This window comes from Coloeus monedula, assembly GCF_965178545.1.
Source record: "Coloeus monedula genome assembly, chromosome: 16".
Taxonomy (NCBI): Eukaryota; Metazoa; Chordata; class Aves; order Passeriformes; family Corvidae; genus Coloeus; species Coloeus monedula.
In genome coordinates, this window is record NC_138796.1 from 14,332,691 (window position 1) to 14,349,773 (window position 17,083).

At 53.3% G+C, this 17,083-nt stretch overlaps 2 protein-coding genes across 2 annotated transcripts; both read right to left on the minus strand.

Moving 5' to 3' along the window:
- Positions 1–205: 205 nt before the first annotated feature.
- On the minus strand, positions 206–9,355 carry HMOX2 (heme oxygenase 2). Its single transcript, XM_082291955.1, has 6 exons — positions 9,264–9,355; positions 4,691–4,793; positions 2,854–2,971; positions 2,122–2,613; positions 1,046–1,166; positions 206–964 (listed from the first exon to the last, which is right to left on the minus strand). The coding sequence occupies exons 2-6, from the start codon at positions 4,768–4,770 to the stop codon at positions 840–842; spliced, it is 936 nt and encodes a 311-aa protein (XP_082148081.1). The 5' UTR covers positions 4,771–4,793; positions 9,264–9,355; the 3' UTR covers positions 206–839.
- Positions 9,356–9,731: 376 nt separating this feature from the next.
- On the minus strand, positions 9,732–13,972 carry LOC309579153 (uncharacterized protein). The gene is made up of 2 exons (XM_082292244.1): positions 13,777–13,972; positions 9,732–11,377 (listed from the first exon to the last, which is right to left on the minus strand). The coding sequence occupies exon 2, from the start codon at positions 11,173–11,175 to the stop codon at positions 10,177–10,179; it is 999 nt and encodes a 332-aa protein (XP_082148370.1). The 5' UTR covers positions 11,176–11,377; positions 13,777–13,972; the 3' UTR covers positions 9,732–10,176.
- Positions 13,973–17,083: the final 3,111 nt, after the last annotated feature.

Here is a 17,083-nt window from a genome sequence, read left to right on the forward strand (position 1 = left end):
CCCCAAACCCTGTGTCCTCTGAGCAGGGCAATGGGCATCCACACATGGAAACCCCAGGGGCAACAGCAGCGACTGTGGGGTGCTAGGGCAGGACTTCCTCAGGGACTGCATGAGTCAGAGACAAGTGAAACAGTGTGGAACTCTGCACTCCTCCCATTAGCCCCCTCCCCATTCTCACAGTGATATGCTTTTGGCTTTCCCCAGCTACAGCATTGCAACTTTTTATTCCAGTCAAGGAAAAATAACCAACAACCAACCCTCAACCCCAAAGTTGCACAATATACATCTGTCACCTCCATACCCCACCATGGTCCTGCCCCCAGCCCCAGGGAGCTCCCTCCAACCGGAGTCAGACAGTTCCTAGGACATCCCTCCACACGGGACACTCCTTTGAGATTACAGCCCCATGGCACAGCCTCAGCTTCTCAGGGTAGGAAGGCAAGTGCTCGTTGCTTGAAATGCTGATGACATTCTGCAGTTGCAACCCAGGGTGGGAAACTCCCTCCAGACACTGCTCCAGGGATGGAGATGAAAAGCCAAGCATGTGAAGCCTTTGCCAGGACAGGACAGGACATCTCTAGCCTTAAAAGCTGCCCCAGCCTGGGCAGGGCAGTGCTGCAGTGGAATCCTCACCCCCTCGCACCAGCCAGTCCTGTGCACTAGTCAGCTAAAGACGTTGTGTTACAGCGGTGTGTGAGGAGGCTTGGACAGTCCCACAGGATTCCTGTTTATTTCCTTACTCCCACTCTGCAGCCAACTCACCACCAGCAAGAGAAAGGTCTGAAAACAGGCAGGGCACATCTCTCCCCGTGCCCCCGAGCAGAGCCACACTGTTGCTGTTACAGGATGTACCAGGCTGCAGCTCCTGCTGCCACGGCCACGCAGGCTGCCAGCACCAGCTGCACCAGGGGCTGCCTGGCCAGGCCCACAGCAGCATGGAAGGGGCAGCCAGAGCCTGCCGTGCCTGCAGGACACAGAAAGTACTGTTAGCACTGCCCATCCTGTGCCACATGCCCATGGCAGCTCTCTCGTTGCCACCACCTACCCAGTTTGTCTGCATAGTAAGGGCATTTGCGGATGTCTCCTTTTCCGTCGTGGACTGGAAAGCCTCCATCTTGGGCTTCTTCTGCCAGCGACCTGCCAATCTTGTCCAGCTCATCAAACACCTGCAAGGGGTAACAGTGAGCATGTGAAGCAGGCAGAGCCAGGCAGCTCTCAGCCAGACCCCTGGAATCATCTGGAGAACAAGCAAGCACCACTCCTCCTTCCCTGTCCCCAGACACCTTTCAGGGCATCCACTGCAAACCTGTGGTGACACCTGGCACACACCGCAGCTCCAGGAAGGCACAGCCCATCCCAAGAGCATCCAGTCAGGAGTGAGGCAGCACCACCGTGCTGCTCACTTCCCAGCCTGCTGTGGGTGGGAGTGTGAGGCAACAGGCTCTCCCCTCCCTGCTGCAGACCCTTGGAGGATCCCAGCTCCTGCAGTGGTCAGGCAGCCGCTCCCACTGCCATGGGATTCCATAAGGATCCTGACAAAGGAGCCAACCACACCTCACCATGTTTCTGGCCAGTTTAAATCACACTGACCTGCTACAAGCATAAGATTAAAACTTCCATCCAGTAGCTAAATCTGTGTTCATTCCCTGGGGCAAGAAGCAGCTCAGTCAGGTTTGATGAGAGGCAAATGCTATGGGAGGAACAGGAGGCTCCAGACATTTTTGACCACAGAGCAACAAGTCAGACCTGAGACAGGAGATGAATTGTCACCAGGGTGATGCAACACACTCAAAGTTTGAGGCTGTCTTGGCCCAAGGACTCTGCTCCCCTCCCTGCTTCACAGCCACACAGCCCATGGGAATCTTGAAGTCATACTAATTTTGCCTTAATCAAAGGGCTTGGCTGTGGTGTTGGAGCATGGGAGGAATTCCTGCCTGACAGCAGCTCCAGAAGCTAGTGAAAGAGCTAGTTCAACTAGAATCCCAACCCCTCAAGGAGGGGCTGTGGTGGTCTCAGCCCCAGACCACTGCCTGGGTGAGTGGTATGCCTGAATTAACCTGGGCCAGACCTAAAAAGCTGCAGCACCTACACATACAGGAGCTCAAGGGATTTGTTTAGTACCTGCATGTTAAATCTGAAGGCTTTGTTGGCCTCTTCCACGATCCTTTCCTTGGTGTTCTTGTCGAAGTCCAGAGCATTCATTCTTGCCCTATAAAGCTGCTTGAACTTCTGTGCATTGGAAATGTTGTCAAACACGTAGAATTGGATCCCTTCCTCAGTACTGGGCAACTTCAGGGCCCTCTGGGCTACCTTCTTCAGCACCTGGCCACCTGAGAGGTCCCCCATGTAGCGTGTGTAAGCATGAGCCACCAGAAGCTCTGGCTCGTGTTGTCCCACATGATGGATTCTGTCCACATACTGCTGAGTTGCCTCTGAACACTGGATCTTTTCTTTCCAGTCTTCTCCATAGAAATATTTGAGGTCTTTGGCCAATGCTTCTCTCCGGTGAAGCTCTACGGGGAAATACAGAGGAGCAAAGACTGGGTTGTTCTTGTTGCGATCCATCTCCTCTTCCAGAGCAGAGTAGGTGAAGTGCAGGGCCACGGTGGCCAGCTATGGACAGAGCACAGCTCACGTGAGAAGTCACAGCTCATCTCATGACTACTCCTGCATGGAATTGGGGTAAACAAGAGGAAACCCCCAGGCCCGGCACAAAACCAGCAGGCACTGCTGGAAGGAGCAAAGGCTCTGCTCTATCTACCACCATAACACCCCCAGGGCTGCGGGGCTCTGCCTTGAGTCTGCATCAGTCACTGGGTACATCAAAGAGATGGGGAGCAGAGCAACACTCACCTTGAAGAGCTCCTTCTTGATCCGCCCCTTCAGAAAGTCCTTGACAAACTGAGTGTTCTCCGCACGGTCGTGCGATTCCTTTGTCCCCTCCTTCAGCAGCTCTGAAAGGTCCATGGGGCTGCAGGCAAACAGGAGAGCTCCTTTCACCCCGCTGCCACACACAGCAATGAGTTTATCCCTGCTGTGTTTGGAGGGATCTCCCACTCTCTACCATCCCAGTTCAGAGAATATAAGAGCTGGGACCCTCAGGCCACCCCCCAGGTTGACCTGGCACCTGCTGGAGGAAGCAGCAGGGTGGCAGCAGCCCATGTGCCAACCATACTTGCCACTCTAAGCAGGCTGGGGCTTACCAGGGGCTCTGGCCCAGGATGCTGAAGCAACTGCCAAGGACCCTCTGATCCCTGCACCATGACTTCTGCTTCTCATCCATGCGAGCCCAACAACACTACACAAGCATATGGGGAGCAACTATCAGGGCAGGCTCAAGGGCATGGGGGCCTTGGTGGTATCTTCTGCTGGAGAAGAAAGAAGGCTCAGGTGGGAGCAAATGCATGCACAGGCAGGTCCCCAGCTTTCCCAACTTGGATAGCAACTGCTGGAGAAGAGATAAGAGCTGAATGGCAAAACAGGGCAAGAACACCCTTAAAAAGTTCCTTTCTCCCGAATTACACTGGTTTTGCAAGTTTCCACAAGGTGTCTTGTTTTAAAAAGGACCCAAAACATTAAAATCTGTGATTTTAGGCTACAGGTACTGCACCTACCTGGACACAGAATCACAGAAAGAACTAGTTTGGAAAAGACCTTTGAAATCATCAAGTCCAACCTATGACCTAACACCTCCTCATCAATTAAACCATGGCACTTAGTGCCACGTCCAGTCATTTTTTAAACACATCCAGGGACAGTGACTCCACCAACTCCCTGGGCAGACAATTCCAGTGCCCAATCACTGTTTCAGGGAAGAAGTTTTCCTGATGCCTAACCTAAACTTCTCCTGGTGCAGCTTAAGACTGCCTTATCCCTCTTGTTCTGTCAGTGGTTGCCTGGGAGAAGAGAACAACCCCCACCTGGCTACAACCAGGTACAGTATCAGGACACTGGTACAGTACCAACACATACACTCAATCAAATCATGTCAAAGCATACCTTATGGATTTTATCACTAGTTTGCTGCAGGTAGCACATTTGTATTAGCTCTAAGAGAGACTTTGAACATTCCAGACCCACTGCATGTGCCAGGAGAGCCAGGAAACATTAACTCTGCATGAAGCTGAGCCTGTCAAGTCGAAGAAGTCGACCAGCCTGTCTAGGTCTTCTAGGTGACCCTAGTCACCCTTCCTGTTTTCCAAGTCTGAAACCTTGGCTTTTAGAACATGTGTGTGAATTTGTTTTTTAAAGTAACCTCCTAGAAAATGTCCTTGCCTAGACCTGGGTATTCTGCAAAGACAAGAGTTCACCAGAGCTGAGTTCACCTCTGGAGTCAGTTTTCAAAACAAGAAGCTGCTATCACATGAGCCTGCCCAGTAAGCCATGGAAAACTGGCTCCCCTTGGCTGGGAAGACACAAACATAACTGCCAAATAGTAGAAGTGTTTCTGAAATGTAACTTTGATAGTAGAGACTAAAAAAAACTGTGTTATCAGCCCTGCCAGATCATTCTTTCCCATCTCTTCCACCCTTAACAGTACAGTTTGACTAAAGAGATTTCACAGCACATTTGATTAATCACTTATTGGGGTCCCTCACTTCTTTCAGATGAGAAGGATTGCTCCTTTACCTGGAAGATCTCCTGCCCTGCCCAAGGTTGTGTTTGTCCCATTGCATAGGGCAGAACTCACCTGACAGGGTCACCTTCTATTTCCTCATAGTGCAGGATGTCCTCCTCTCCCCCCTCCGGGCTCTCCACGGCTGATGGCATTGGGATCACTGCTGGGGATCAGTCTGAAAAGCAAAAGCAGAGAGGGGTTTTCAGAGGAAGCTGCCTTAGGCAAAGGGATGGGTGCAAAATGCTGAACAGTCCAGCAAGGAGCTCTCTGAGCAGCTCCACCAGGCAGGGCAGCAAGGAGCAGCCTCTGGCTGTTTCCACCTCACACCAGGCACTTCCAAGGAAGCAGATTTGCCTGCTCAGTTCAGCTACCTCAGGTGAGCCTCAACACTGACACCCAGTTCACAAAGCATTAACCTCAGAGGAGACCTACAGCACAGCAGCCTGCATTCCATTTCCCAGTTCAGGATGGCTCCTGGCTGAAGATGAGACCTCCATGTTGGGAACCTGCACTGGACTTGTGAGCTGGCTGCTTTCCCCTGGTGCTACCAAATATTTCCCCAATGTCACACTCCAAGCAGAGTAACTGGAAAGGGAAGCCCCTCTCCTTCACTCAGGAGGAAGAACAAGCTACATTTCCACAGCAGTACAAAGCTTCCCTGGAAGAAAGTAGTGAATTAGGCCAGCTGAGTGCTGAAGTCAGGGAGCTCACACGGGAAACAAGAACATTCCCTGTGACAGAACAGAGGAACTTCCAAAGCAGGGGCAGATTTCACTGCTCTGCCTTTCCTGAGCCACTCTCCAAGCAGAGTGAGCTGCAGACAGCTCCTGCTCCCACTCACACCCTCCTCTCCTGCCTGGCAGAGTTTACTTCAAATCCCACAAGTAATTGGGTTTCCCCTCCTCTTTTGCAAAAGGAAATAAAATCTCCTTTAATGTAACAAGATGCATAAGCCTTACCCAGAGGCAGGACCAAGACACACCTGGATTACATTGGCTGAGCACAGAAATCCAGGCATCTCATTTATAAAATGGACCTGTAATCAGCTTTGTGCAGAGCAACACCACCACCTTACAGGCAGCCTTGGGACCAAGGAGCTAAGCTGATGCTGGCTCTTCACTCACCAAGAGAACAATCCTCATGCTCCCCCACTTCAGTTCAGCCCCTCTTGCCAGGCTGCATCCATGGATTCACTGCTCAGCCCACGGCTGGGGATTGGAAGAACCAACAAGCAGCTGCCTCGAGCTTGTCAGCACAGGCACAGCAGCTTCTGGGCCCCAGCTCACATGAGCACACCAGTTACAAATCAATTGCTTTCCAGTTCCTCACCCCAGAGTTTCTAAGCCCTGTTTCACAGCCACCCTCAGTGCTCTTCACACTCCAACCAGGAACTGGGGCTGAGCCCCATCGTCAGGTGCAGCACAAGGCTCCCCCCAGCTCAGGCACAGCACCTGGTCTGGGGGACTCATCACCAGGTGAAAGTTTTCCCTGTGATCACAGTCTTTATGTTCCCTGGGACAGAGTCTTCCCCGAGGGAAGACTGACCAAATGCATTATTTTGTGATGCCAGGAGCCCAGGGCTGGGACAGAAGTCCTTCAGGGTCATTTGGGATGGCAGCCCTACATTCTCATCACCCCTCCCTTGACACGGCATGGTGCAGCCTCTCCACCCACCCCAGGATAAAGGTCAGGGCAGAAACCAGCTTCAGGTGCTGTACTGCCTATGTGATCACTCACTAGGCAGCTCAACTCAAGGACACATCTTCACTCCTCACACAGCTTCAGATGTTGGGAAATGCCCACTGTGGGGAAGGGACACCAAAGCACAGAGGCAAATGACCCACCTGAGCTCAGTTAGGAGCCTGTTGTGGGTACAGGAGGAAGAGCCCACTGGCCTCCTGCCAAGGCAGACCACCAGCTCTGTGACACCCTGCCTGCTTGCTCTGCTCATGGCAGGCCAGGACCTTCTCAAGAGCTGCAAATTCCAAAAGGAAACTAGACAAACTAGTTCCAATTTATCTTATACTCCCAGAAAGCTGGAGTCCTGGAGGTGAGGTGTGCTGTCTCCACACACCTGCAACAGCCACCAGTACAAAGCAGCAGGTGAGAGCAGAGCTACAGAGCACCTGAGCACCACTGATCCCTTGAGAGAGGCCTGGAGGCTGATACCAAATCCAGTCCAAAGGAACACAGCAGATCAGGCCTCAGAAAGTAGTGGTCAACAGCAGCAATGGCTCAAGGCTCCCAATGGCCAGACACAGATGGCCCTGAGATCATCACATCTGCTCACTCATCAGAGCCTCCACTCCCACCCCACCCCCTGAGCATGCTCATGTTCACACAGCAACTTGGTTCTCCATGTCACACAGGGGACCTGGTGGGGTCTCAGGAGCCTTCACCCAGCCCTGTTACTAGTGTTACAGAAGCACAACTAATGGGAATGGTGGATGACTGTCCCAGGAGCACTGTCTGCTGTTGGGAGCAGGGATTAGCATCCAAAAAGTCATTGAAGGCCCTTGGTGCACTCTCACACTTTTATCTCCCCTAGTGGGTTTTGCAGGGCTCAGCCTGACAAGTTCCTCCCCATGGCAATGGGTAGGGCAGTGGTAACACCAGTCCCTGTAGCCCCAGGCGAGGGCAGAACACGTGCAGGAAAATGTGGACACTCAGATTTTTCCTGATATAGTCTCTAGCACAAACACCTCCCCAACAAGACAAGTCAGCACAAACCAACCCCATCCTTCCCAGTGCTGGATTATTGCAGAACTGGGAGGAAAGGCAATCAGAGCCACTGTGTCTCATACCACCACACACCATCTCTTTTACTCAAAAACTGGCAGCTGCAAGCCCCAGTCTGTGGTCACAGCCCTGGTTTCTCTGCTCCTCTGAAAGGGGGCATGTCCCACACACCAAGGAGGAGGCTCAGGCAGCTGCCACCTCCTCTGCAGAGGCTAGAATGCCATTTCATTTGCTGCAGGGAGCTCAGCTCATCCAGGACCTGGCTGCTGTTCAGGGTAAACATGTACCTCCCAGTGCCCAGACAGAGCCTTCCTGGGAGCAATCCAACAGCTACCAGCTGGGATAGCAGGGCTGGAGAGTGGGGAGGAGGTTTGGTACAGAACACCTCAGCATTCCAAACAGCTCTTTCCCAGGGACTGTTCAAATCCCCTGAGAAAGCACCTCTACCTCATTTAGATTTGAGCAGTTCATCCCTACACATATCTCCTCACCCAGCTGCACAGCTGTTCTTTTCAGGGTAGGAAGACATTTAATCCCAATAATCCCACGCCTTTTGAAGGAAGAAGACACTGCTGCTGCAGGGAAGGAGGACTGGAAGCCCTGGCTCTGCTTGGGCACTCTAGGAGAAGTTTGGCAACTCACAAACACCCAGGCAGTACAGAGTTCATATCTGCTGTTTAACTTTTATGCAACTTCAAGGCATTTCCCCACACACAGAGCTCAGGAGTGTGTTTGGACCTACCTGACCATCACTGCAGTGGAAACAAACCTCAGAACTCCAGGCCTAGAGGCTTGAAGAATCATCCCAGAGATTACCTGGCAATCCCAGCAGGAGAGATTCTCGTCTCCTTCTGAGGGGTATTTGGCACTGACTGCTGCTGGAAATGAAGCCTCACAGACTAAATTACCGCATTACCTGATCCCAGGTAGGTTGAAGATTTCACCTCGACACAGTCTAAATTTAGGCAGTAATTCAAGTCTGAGACACTTCTAGCAGTGCACACACAAATGCTACTTTTGTTTTCCAGAGCTGCAGCCCAGCACCTCAGCAAACTGACCAAAGGAAGCTCCTGGTGAGCTCAAAGACCTTGTTCAGTTTTGCCCTTTGGTGGTGGCCCTTGTGTCAGGCAGCCCATCAAGAACCTATTTTCTCACCCTGGCTATGAGAACAGCCAAGGGGCAAATCAGGGTTGGATCTCGGGTGAGAAAGAACACATTGTGACAGACACACACGATTATACCGAACAGCCTTTGCTCTGGGGAGAGCCAGTGCTTGCCCTGCCTGTCCCAGCACGCCGCCAGCTGTGCCCAGGACGTGCCAAGCAGCGCCAGTGACGGGCACTTAGGGCTGATCTGTGCAATGCAGAGGCTTGAACAGGACAACTGCCAATAGCAGAAAAGGAGGGACAGCAACAGGCCTTCGCTCTCCAAGCGCTTCTCTGAGCTCAGCGGGGCCAAGGAAAGCCAAGCGGCCCCGTCACCACCGGGAGCACGCAGCGCAGGGCTCTTGTCCCCGAAGCCCCGGGCGTCGCTCACGAGCAGCCGCGCAGAGCCACTGCGGGGCTCTGGGGCCCCAGTGCCGGCACACGCCCCCAGGGACACAGGGCAGGATCAAGGAGGGCTGACAAGGGCCGGCCCGGCAGGTTGGAAGCGCCCAGCCCCGCACGGGCACACGGCTCACGGGCGGGAGTTGTGGGCCCGGGCGTCCCGGGCCGGGACAGGGCGGTCATGTCAGCCGCGACAGCCCCGGCGGTCCGCGGCAGGGAAACAAGGCTCTGAGGCGGTCCGGGAGAGCTTCCCGGCCCACCCGCCGCCGGAGCGGCCAGAGCCCCGCAGCGGGAGTCCCACGGGAGGGGAGGGCCCGCGGGCCCGGCCGCGCTGCCACGGGGACGCGCCGCGCACTCACCGCTGCCGCTACCGCCGCCGCCCTCGGCCCCGGCCCGAGACAAAGGCCCCGCGCGGCCGGCCGGGATTTATTGGCGAGAGGTCACCGCGCGGCCAATCAGGAGCCGCGCTCGGCACGCGCCGGCCATTGGTGAAGGCGGCGAGGATCCCCCTCTGGAGGCGGTCGGCGCGCGCGGCCGCGCACACGCCGAAGCCGCCAATTGGTGGAGGCGGCCGAGACGTCACTCTGACCACGCCCCCCGCGCTCACCAGGCCCGTGCCAGGCAAGGCCCCGCCCCCGGAGGGCCGGCCCGAGCGCAAATCCGCGCATGCGCGAGCGGCGCCGCGCCCGGACGGGAGGAAACGGCGGCGGAGAAGGAAAGAGGGCGGCAGCGCTGCGGCACCGGCGGCTTTATTGGCGGCTGCAGCAACCGCACCCAGCGCAGCTGCCGCCCCACAGCCCCTGTAGGGCCGGAGGGACACACGGACAGCCAGCGCGGGGGGCTGAGGGCACCCGGCCTTGGGCTTCTTTGTGCTGCGGCAGCAGCCCGCGGGCTGAGGGAGGGAGCTCAGCGCCTCTGAACACAGAGATCAGGAGCTTTTGTTGACTGAGTGTTGCGGGCTCTAAGATGGTCTGTGTGCTTCACTCTATTAATTGTCCAGATGTGGGCACAGAGTCATTTACCGTCCTCTGAAATACACCAAGTACATTCCAGCCTTTTCAAAGCACTTCTTTCTCTCACAAGAGCTTTCTCTCCGAACACCACCAACTTCCCCTGCTGTGTCCACGCTCCTCTCCAAACCTCCAGCTCTTCGCACTGACTCTCCCCTATTTGCACTTTTCTCCTTTAGGACTCGTTCTCCTAAAAGAAAGTGCCTTCCCACCCCGCGAGCAGGGCAGTCAATGGAGCGAACGGAGACACCGGGATCGGACCCTAGGGCTCCACCGCCCTGTGAACGTGCCGGTGCCGCAGGAGCGCGGAGCTCACGGCGAAGCCCCTCCCGCAGTCGGCACAGGCGTAGGGCCGCTCGCCGGTGTGGGTGCGGCGGTGCTGGGTGAGGTGCGCGCTCTGCCTGAAGCTGTGCCCGCAGTCAGCACAAGCGTACGGCCGCTCCCCGCTGTGCACCCGCCAGTGCCGCAGCAGCGCCGACCTCCACAGGAAGCTCTTCCCGCACTCCGTGCACTCGAAGGGGCGCTCCCCGGTGTGGAAGCGGCGGTGCTGGATGAGGTGGGAGCTCACCGTGAAGCTCTTCCCGCACTCGGAGCACCCGTACGGGCGCTCGCCCGTGTGGAACCGGCGGTGCTGGATGAGGGCCGAGCTCACGGTGAAGCTCTTCCCGCAGTCGGAGCACTTGTAGGGCTTCTCCCCGGTGTGTACCCGCTGGTGTTTCATGAGCTCGGAGCTCTGGCTGAAGCTCTTCCCGCACTCGGTGCAGCCGTAGGGCTTCTCCCCGGTGTGGACGCGCCGGTGCCGTGCCAGGGCCGAGCTCACGCTGAAGCTCCTCCCGCAGCTGCTGCACGTGTAGGGCCTCTCCCCGGTGTGCACTCGCCGGTGCTGCACCAGCTGGGAGTTCCCAGAGAACCTCTTCCCGCACTCAGCACACCTGAAGGGCTTCTCCCCAGTGTGGGTCACCTGGTGCCGGAGCAGCTTCGAGCTCACGCTGAAGCTCTTTCCACACTCGGAGCACTCGTAGGGCCTCTCTCCCGTGTGGATCCTCTGGTGCTGGATGAGATGGGACCGCTGCCGGAAACGCTCCCCACACTCGGTGCAGGAGAAGGGTTTCTCTCCAGTGTGGATTCTCTGATGCTGGACGAGGTTGGAACTCACACGGAAGCTCTTCCCGCAGTCCCCACATACCATCAGTCTCCCCACAGAGGAATTTCTCTGCTGGATAACATCTGGCAGCTTCCTGAAACTTTTCCCACGCAGCATCACTCGGCTTTGCCTCTTCTCCAGAGGTCTCTGAACCCTTTCTGACCTGTGTGGGATGACTCGGTCCTGTGCAGGACTCTGGGAATTGTTCTCCTTGGAGAGTCCTGCAAGTGAAACCTCAGGTTTTGCTGGCCCAGGGATGCCTTGGTGGGGATTCTTCTCTTTTTTTGCTCACAATCCCATCTTCAGCTGCAATGAGAATCTGGAGAGAAGTTACAGACAGGAAATTTTAGACAGGGGAAATCAAAAGGGATCAAATTCTAAAAATTCACTAGACTGACTCTTACAGAACGTTCTGATATTTCCCTCCAAACTACACAGTGCATTTCTCAGTATGTTCACAGGAACAAACCCTGGGAACAGCCCTGTGTGCTCTGACAGAACCTGAATCCACTGAAATTATTGGCATATTAGAGGTAAAAGCTTAGTGCTTGAATGGGAAAGACAGATGCTCTTCTAGGATATCTGAAAAGTTATTAAAAGCTGAATTGGGAGTCACAGAAGTGCCACAAAGAACTGTCCTCCTCAGCAGAACAAATGCAACGTCCCTGATCTTTTGCTGCAGAGAGACACTCCCAAAGGAGACACTGTCCCTAAGGGATGAAATATCAGACACCTCGGGCATGGCTTATGCCAGTCTTAAAGGCAGAAGAAAGGCAACTTTATGCTCCCATGGATGCATGGGAGAGCATGCAGAACTGGGATGAGGAAGTGCTGTCTTGGAGCAGGAGAGTCATGGCAGAACTAAGGAAGGAGAGTCCAGAATTACAGCCTAAATGATAGAAGTACACATTTGATCTTCCTCTTTCTGGGCAGTGTAAGGAAACATCACAATGTGATTTCACAGTGAACTCCTGAGATGCCTTTTACAGTAGCTTGGTGTGACATTGACACTTCATACAGTTCTCCTTAAAATTGTTCCATGAGAGCAACAGAAACTGGAACTTTGATAGCCATCTGTCTGCAGCTACTCCATCCAGGTGGGATCTGGAGGAAAAGAGAAGGGGGATATCCAAAGACAGCATAAGGACATGAAGCCCTTGCCCTGTGGGTCAGACTTACTGAGCAGATATTGGAGCTTGGGAAGTTGTTCTGTTGCTGTTGTCTGTAAAGGGCTTGATAAAAATCATGATGACAGGACCTCACTGGAGGTGTTTTAAGTGAAAGGATAGTAAGTTCACAATGCTCAGGAATTCATACTGGAAGTGTAAGGCTGAACTGGCAAAAAATTAATACGCAAGCAAGAAAGGAAGAGTGTGGTTCTTCCTCAGCCCATGCCAATTTGGGTTGATGCTCAAGCCACTGATATGCCCAAGACTGCCCTAAGCTCCAAGTCAAGCTCCAGGTAATCAGAGTAAGTGCAGACATTGGGAAAAAACCTAAATATCACCTTAAATGTACCCTTGGATCTCTTTCTCTAGAGAACCCACTTGGGGCTCTTTAGAGATGTCACCAATTTTAGCAAAGGGAGATCTGGAGTCCAAAGTCATTCCCAGAGACATTCCTCCTTCACCAAAACTGGTAAGGAAACAGCTGCTATGGGATGAATGACCCTCATGAGGTGGGAAGGAAGGGGAAGGGGAGGTGCTTATCATTCTGTTATTCAAAGACTGATTATAAACTCTATCAGAACCTTATGATACTGACCAACCAGGTGACAGGGGAATGACAGAGGACATTCACTGCACTGTAAACAAAGAAGTGCAGAGGGGAACAGCCTCTCTACCAGGATGAGCTTAGGATGTTCTTGATACCATTCTGGAATAGGCCCTTGGAGTTAGAGCAGATGGATGAAAACTGCAGCTCATAGGCTCATAAAACAGCCCATCAAATGTTAATGATTATTAGGGGAAAACAGAGAATAAAGAGAATGTAACTGTGCCCTTGCAGCTCAAACCCCACAGCCTGACTGTGTGCAAGGGCAGGGATGGATCCTCCATTTCAGAGAAATTCCAGTAGAGCTGAGGGAGATACAGAGCATGACATGAATAATAAAATGCACAGAACAGCTTCTGCACTGGAGATAAAGGGTACAGCTGATAGGAGTATTGCAGAAGATTATAAAACCACAAGTGGCCCATGGGGTGGGGCCCATCTGCTCTGAATTAAGAACAAGTGACATGAAGTGAGCTACTAGAAGGCAGCTTCAAAGCAAACTAAAGAAGGCAGCAACTCAAAAAGCAGCTGAATATGCTGTGGAACTACTGGCTGCAAGCTGTCACGGGTGCTAAAACATGCACAACTTCAGATAGCACGAAAATACAGAGAGAGTTGTGAGATACTGAGACATTGCATGTCTGCTTCAGGAGTTTCTGAAGTCACAGAGTGCCAGGGCCTGGGAAAGCATCCAGGAACACACCACTGCCTGTCTGCCTTCTCTGGGACCCAGCACTGGCTGCTGCCAGGGACCACTGGGAGGACTGTGGTCCATCCTGGTATCACCAATCCCTTGCATTCTGGTAGGGTCTGGGAATCCTGGAGCAGTTTTTCTCACCGATAGGTTCACAGATGACTGGACAGTGCTGGGTTAATGGTCAGACTCCGTGATCTTAGTGAGCTTTTCCCAACCTTAATGATTCTATGATTGTACCATCCACTTACTTGCTGCTCAGCACTGTCTCGGTCTTCCCTCGGTAGGCACGGAGGTGGGAGAACCACAGTTCCTTCTTCTGATGCACGTGGGAAATCATTTCCAGCTCCTTTCAGGGGACCTGCTCCGGGGGGCAGACACGGGCCGGGTCAGACGGGCCAGGATCTACCCGACCGAGCAGGGGGCGTCTCTGCGGGGGTACCTGAACCAGGCCCCCTGAACCGCTGCGGACCCGCGGGGAGGGAATGCGGGGCTGCCCAGGTCAGGGGGGCAGCAGGGGGGCCTTCCGGGGGTCCCAGCCTCGCCGGCGTCCCTGTCCCAGCCCCACCGGGGTCCCGTCCCGGCCCCGCAGTTGTCCCCGATCCAGCCGCGCCGGTGTCCCCGTCCCAGCCCCGCCGTGGTCCCGCCCCAACCTTCCTGTGTCCCGGTCCCGCCCCAACCCTCCGGTGTCCCCGTCCCAGCCCCGCCGGCTCCCGGCCCGGCCCCTCACGCACACTCGGCTCCGCTCGGCGGCTCCGCGGCCCCTGAGGCGCGGTCACGTGACGGCCAATGGCGGCCAATGGCGGCGCCGCTGGCGCTGAGGGCGGCCCGGCATGGCGGCGGTCTCCCGGCCCGCCTGAGGGCTCGGTACCCGTCACCTGCTGCCGTCCCGAGCCTTCCCCCGTGTGCTGGGCGAGCCGCCACGGCCGCCGGACGGTTTCCCTAATTAGGGGACTTTAGTAGGGCTTCAGGCGGGAAGGGAATGCCCACGGAGCCTTCGCCGCAGAGGCTCAGTGAGCAAGACACGATGGCAGCCAGCGCTTTCTGAGGAGAAGAAAATTTCCAGAGGACACCAGAGCAGAACTCTGGAAATCTGTACCTGGGCTTCATGTGCTTCCAGGAGATGGGTGCCCGACCTGGCCACTGTCAGGGGCTGGAGCCACCTAGGTCTTGAAAGTGTTGGGAAGGGAGCAGTGGGATTGTGCTGATCTTGGGCATGAGTTTAAATTCTTAGCAATCACACATGGTTTGGGTTGGAAGGGACCTTAAAACCCATCCCATTCCACTCCCTGCCATGGGGGTGGACACCTTCCACTAGACCAGGTTGCTCCAAGCCCCATGCAATCTGGTCTTGAGCATTCGCAGGGATTTAGAGTCCACATCTTCCCTGGGTAGTCACAGGGATGGCTCTGCCAAAGGCTGCGCCGCCACCTCTGCCAGGCACTCTGTGCTCCATTAGACATCTGACACAAAATGCCTCCAGAAGAAATCTGATACTGGGACGATATGAAAGGAAACCAGCGCATTTGAAACACACTTTCCAAGCAGCTCCAGTCCCCTTGAAGAAGTGCAGGAAGAATTACTCTTAGATGTATCCCTTCCACATCTAATCACTTAATCACTGGCACTGTAAGTGTGGATCTGTTGGCCCAGTACAAGGCAAAGGCACTGCAGTCACCACTCTGGGCTTTACAGCATTCTCATATTTTTCAGTTTAACTGGGCCCTCCAAGGGTTTTGACCACGGTGAGGGATCACAAGCATTCATCAAATGCCATTAAACAGGGTGACTGTACACACAGAGCTGTGCCTGTGTAAGAAAACAGCTCTCTTCTCACATGCAGAATTATTTCATAGGCATCTGCAGCACAGCCTTTCAGAATAAACCTATTTAGGCTGTTTTTTCAGGCAGGAAATGTGACAATACACAAACCACTATGGAGTATCCCAACTCAGTCCCACTGGTCATTTGATTGTCACAGTGAACTTAGAAGCTCGCCATGGTGCTCACATAAGACAGAAGCTTTGTGCAATGACAATAACATTAATTGAAAAAAAACAACTAATACTTTAGTTGATTTTTTTTTTTGGCAGCACTGGAAGTATTAAAAGCAACAGACGTATAAAAATAGTTTTGGTAACTTAGTACACAGTTGGAAATAAAAAATTGTGACAGTGTATCTTCCAAGATAAAGGAGCATGTATTAGGAAGGTAAAATCCAGGGAAATATCTACAAATCGAATTGCTTGGCAACGCAGTAGCACTGGCAGACAGCAACGCCAGCATTACCTCAGGCAGGCCAGCTTTGCTCAGGAGTTAATGAAGCAGGAGAATGAGATAGGATTCAGATAATTTGCAGTGTATTTCAGACATGTCCTTGTGGTCTTGAAGGCTTCAAAAGGTTTTAAATCCCTTTCTCATAATCTAAGAAAACTTTCAGAATTACATTTTGTCAACTTCAGCAATAAGGAGGCATCAAGGCAAGTGTCTACAACGTAGTCAGCTGCAAACCCTGACAGCAAAGATGTGGCATTAAAATTCAACTCTTTTTTCCTAACATAGTAAAGTGTTTTAAGAAACGATGTGATTTGAATGATTATAATTTATGTCCACTGAACTGGGATGCTGCATTCAGTGAAGGTAAAGATGTAATAATTGATCACAAAATCTTTGATTGTGAATATAAGTCTTACCTAAAACCAGAACAAAAATACTGGGAAGGGATATTCCTATTACCATACTAAGATTGGTTAGTAGGACTGAAGCTTTTCCACATGTGAGGTGTGTACTTGAGAAGTACAGTGAGGGAACAGCATCAACTGGAAGGCCAGTTAAGGCAAGCCCTGTCCTTCTCAAAACAGTCATTGCTTGCAGCCCTTAGTGAGGAAAGTGGGAGAGGAAAAGGGCTGTTTCCCTTCCCCAGCATCCCAACCATCCAAGGTCAGCTGGACTGTATGCCACAGACCCTCCATACCTGCACCAGTGGAGGTTTACACTGGACACTAGAAAGAATTTCTACCCAGAAAGGGTGATTAGATATTGGAATGGGCTGCCCAGGGGGGTGGAGGAGTCACGAATGAGGGAGGTATTTTAGGACAGATTGGATGTGGAGCTCAGTGACAAGGCCCCTTGTCACTAGCAGTCCGTGGCTAGCACAGGGCCACTATGGTCAGTCTGGTTGCCATGGTGGTGATGGGTGACAGGCTGGGCTCAATGATCCCACAGGGCCCTATTCTGCAGCTGCTCAGAAACACAGATTTAGGAATTTTAGTAGCAATTACAAAGTGAACCAAGTTAAAAATAAAGGCATTGTATTTCCACAACATCCCCTGCCTTCAAAATCAGCAGGACAAGCTGTGCTGAAGAAGTGAAGATGGAAGTGAGAGGGGTGTAAATAGGCACTGCTTGAGAGAGTGGATTGAATCCAGGAATGAGAAGGGTGAAGCATTTCACAGCCCAAAATCAGGGGAGGTTTGGGTTGGACATCAGGAAGAATTTCTTCCCATAAAGCGTGATCAGATACTGGAATAGGCTGCCCAGGTGGGTGGTGGATTAACT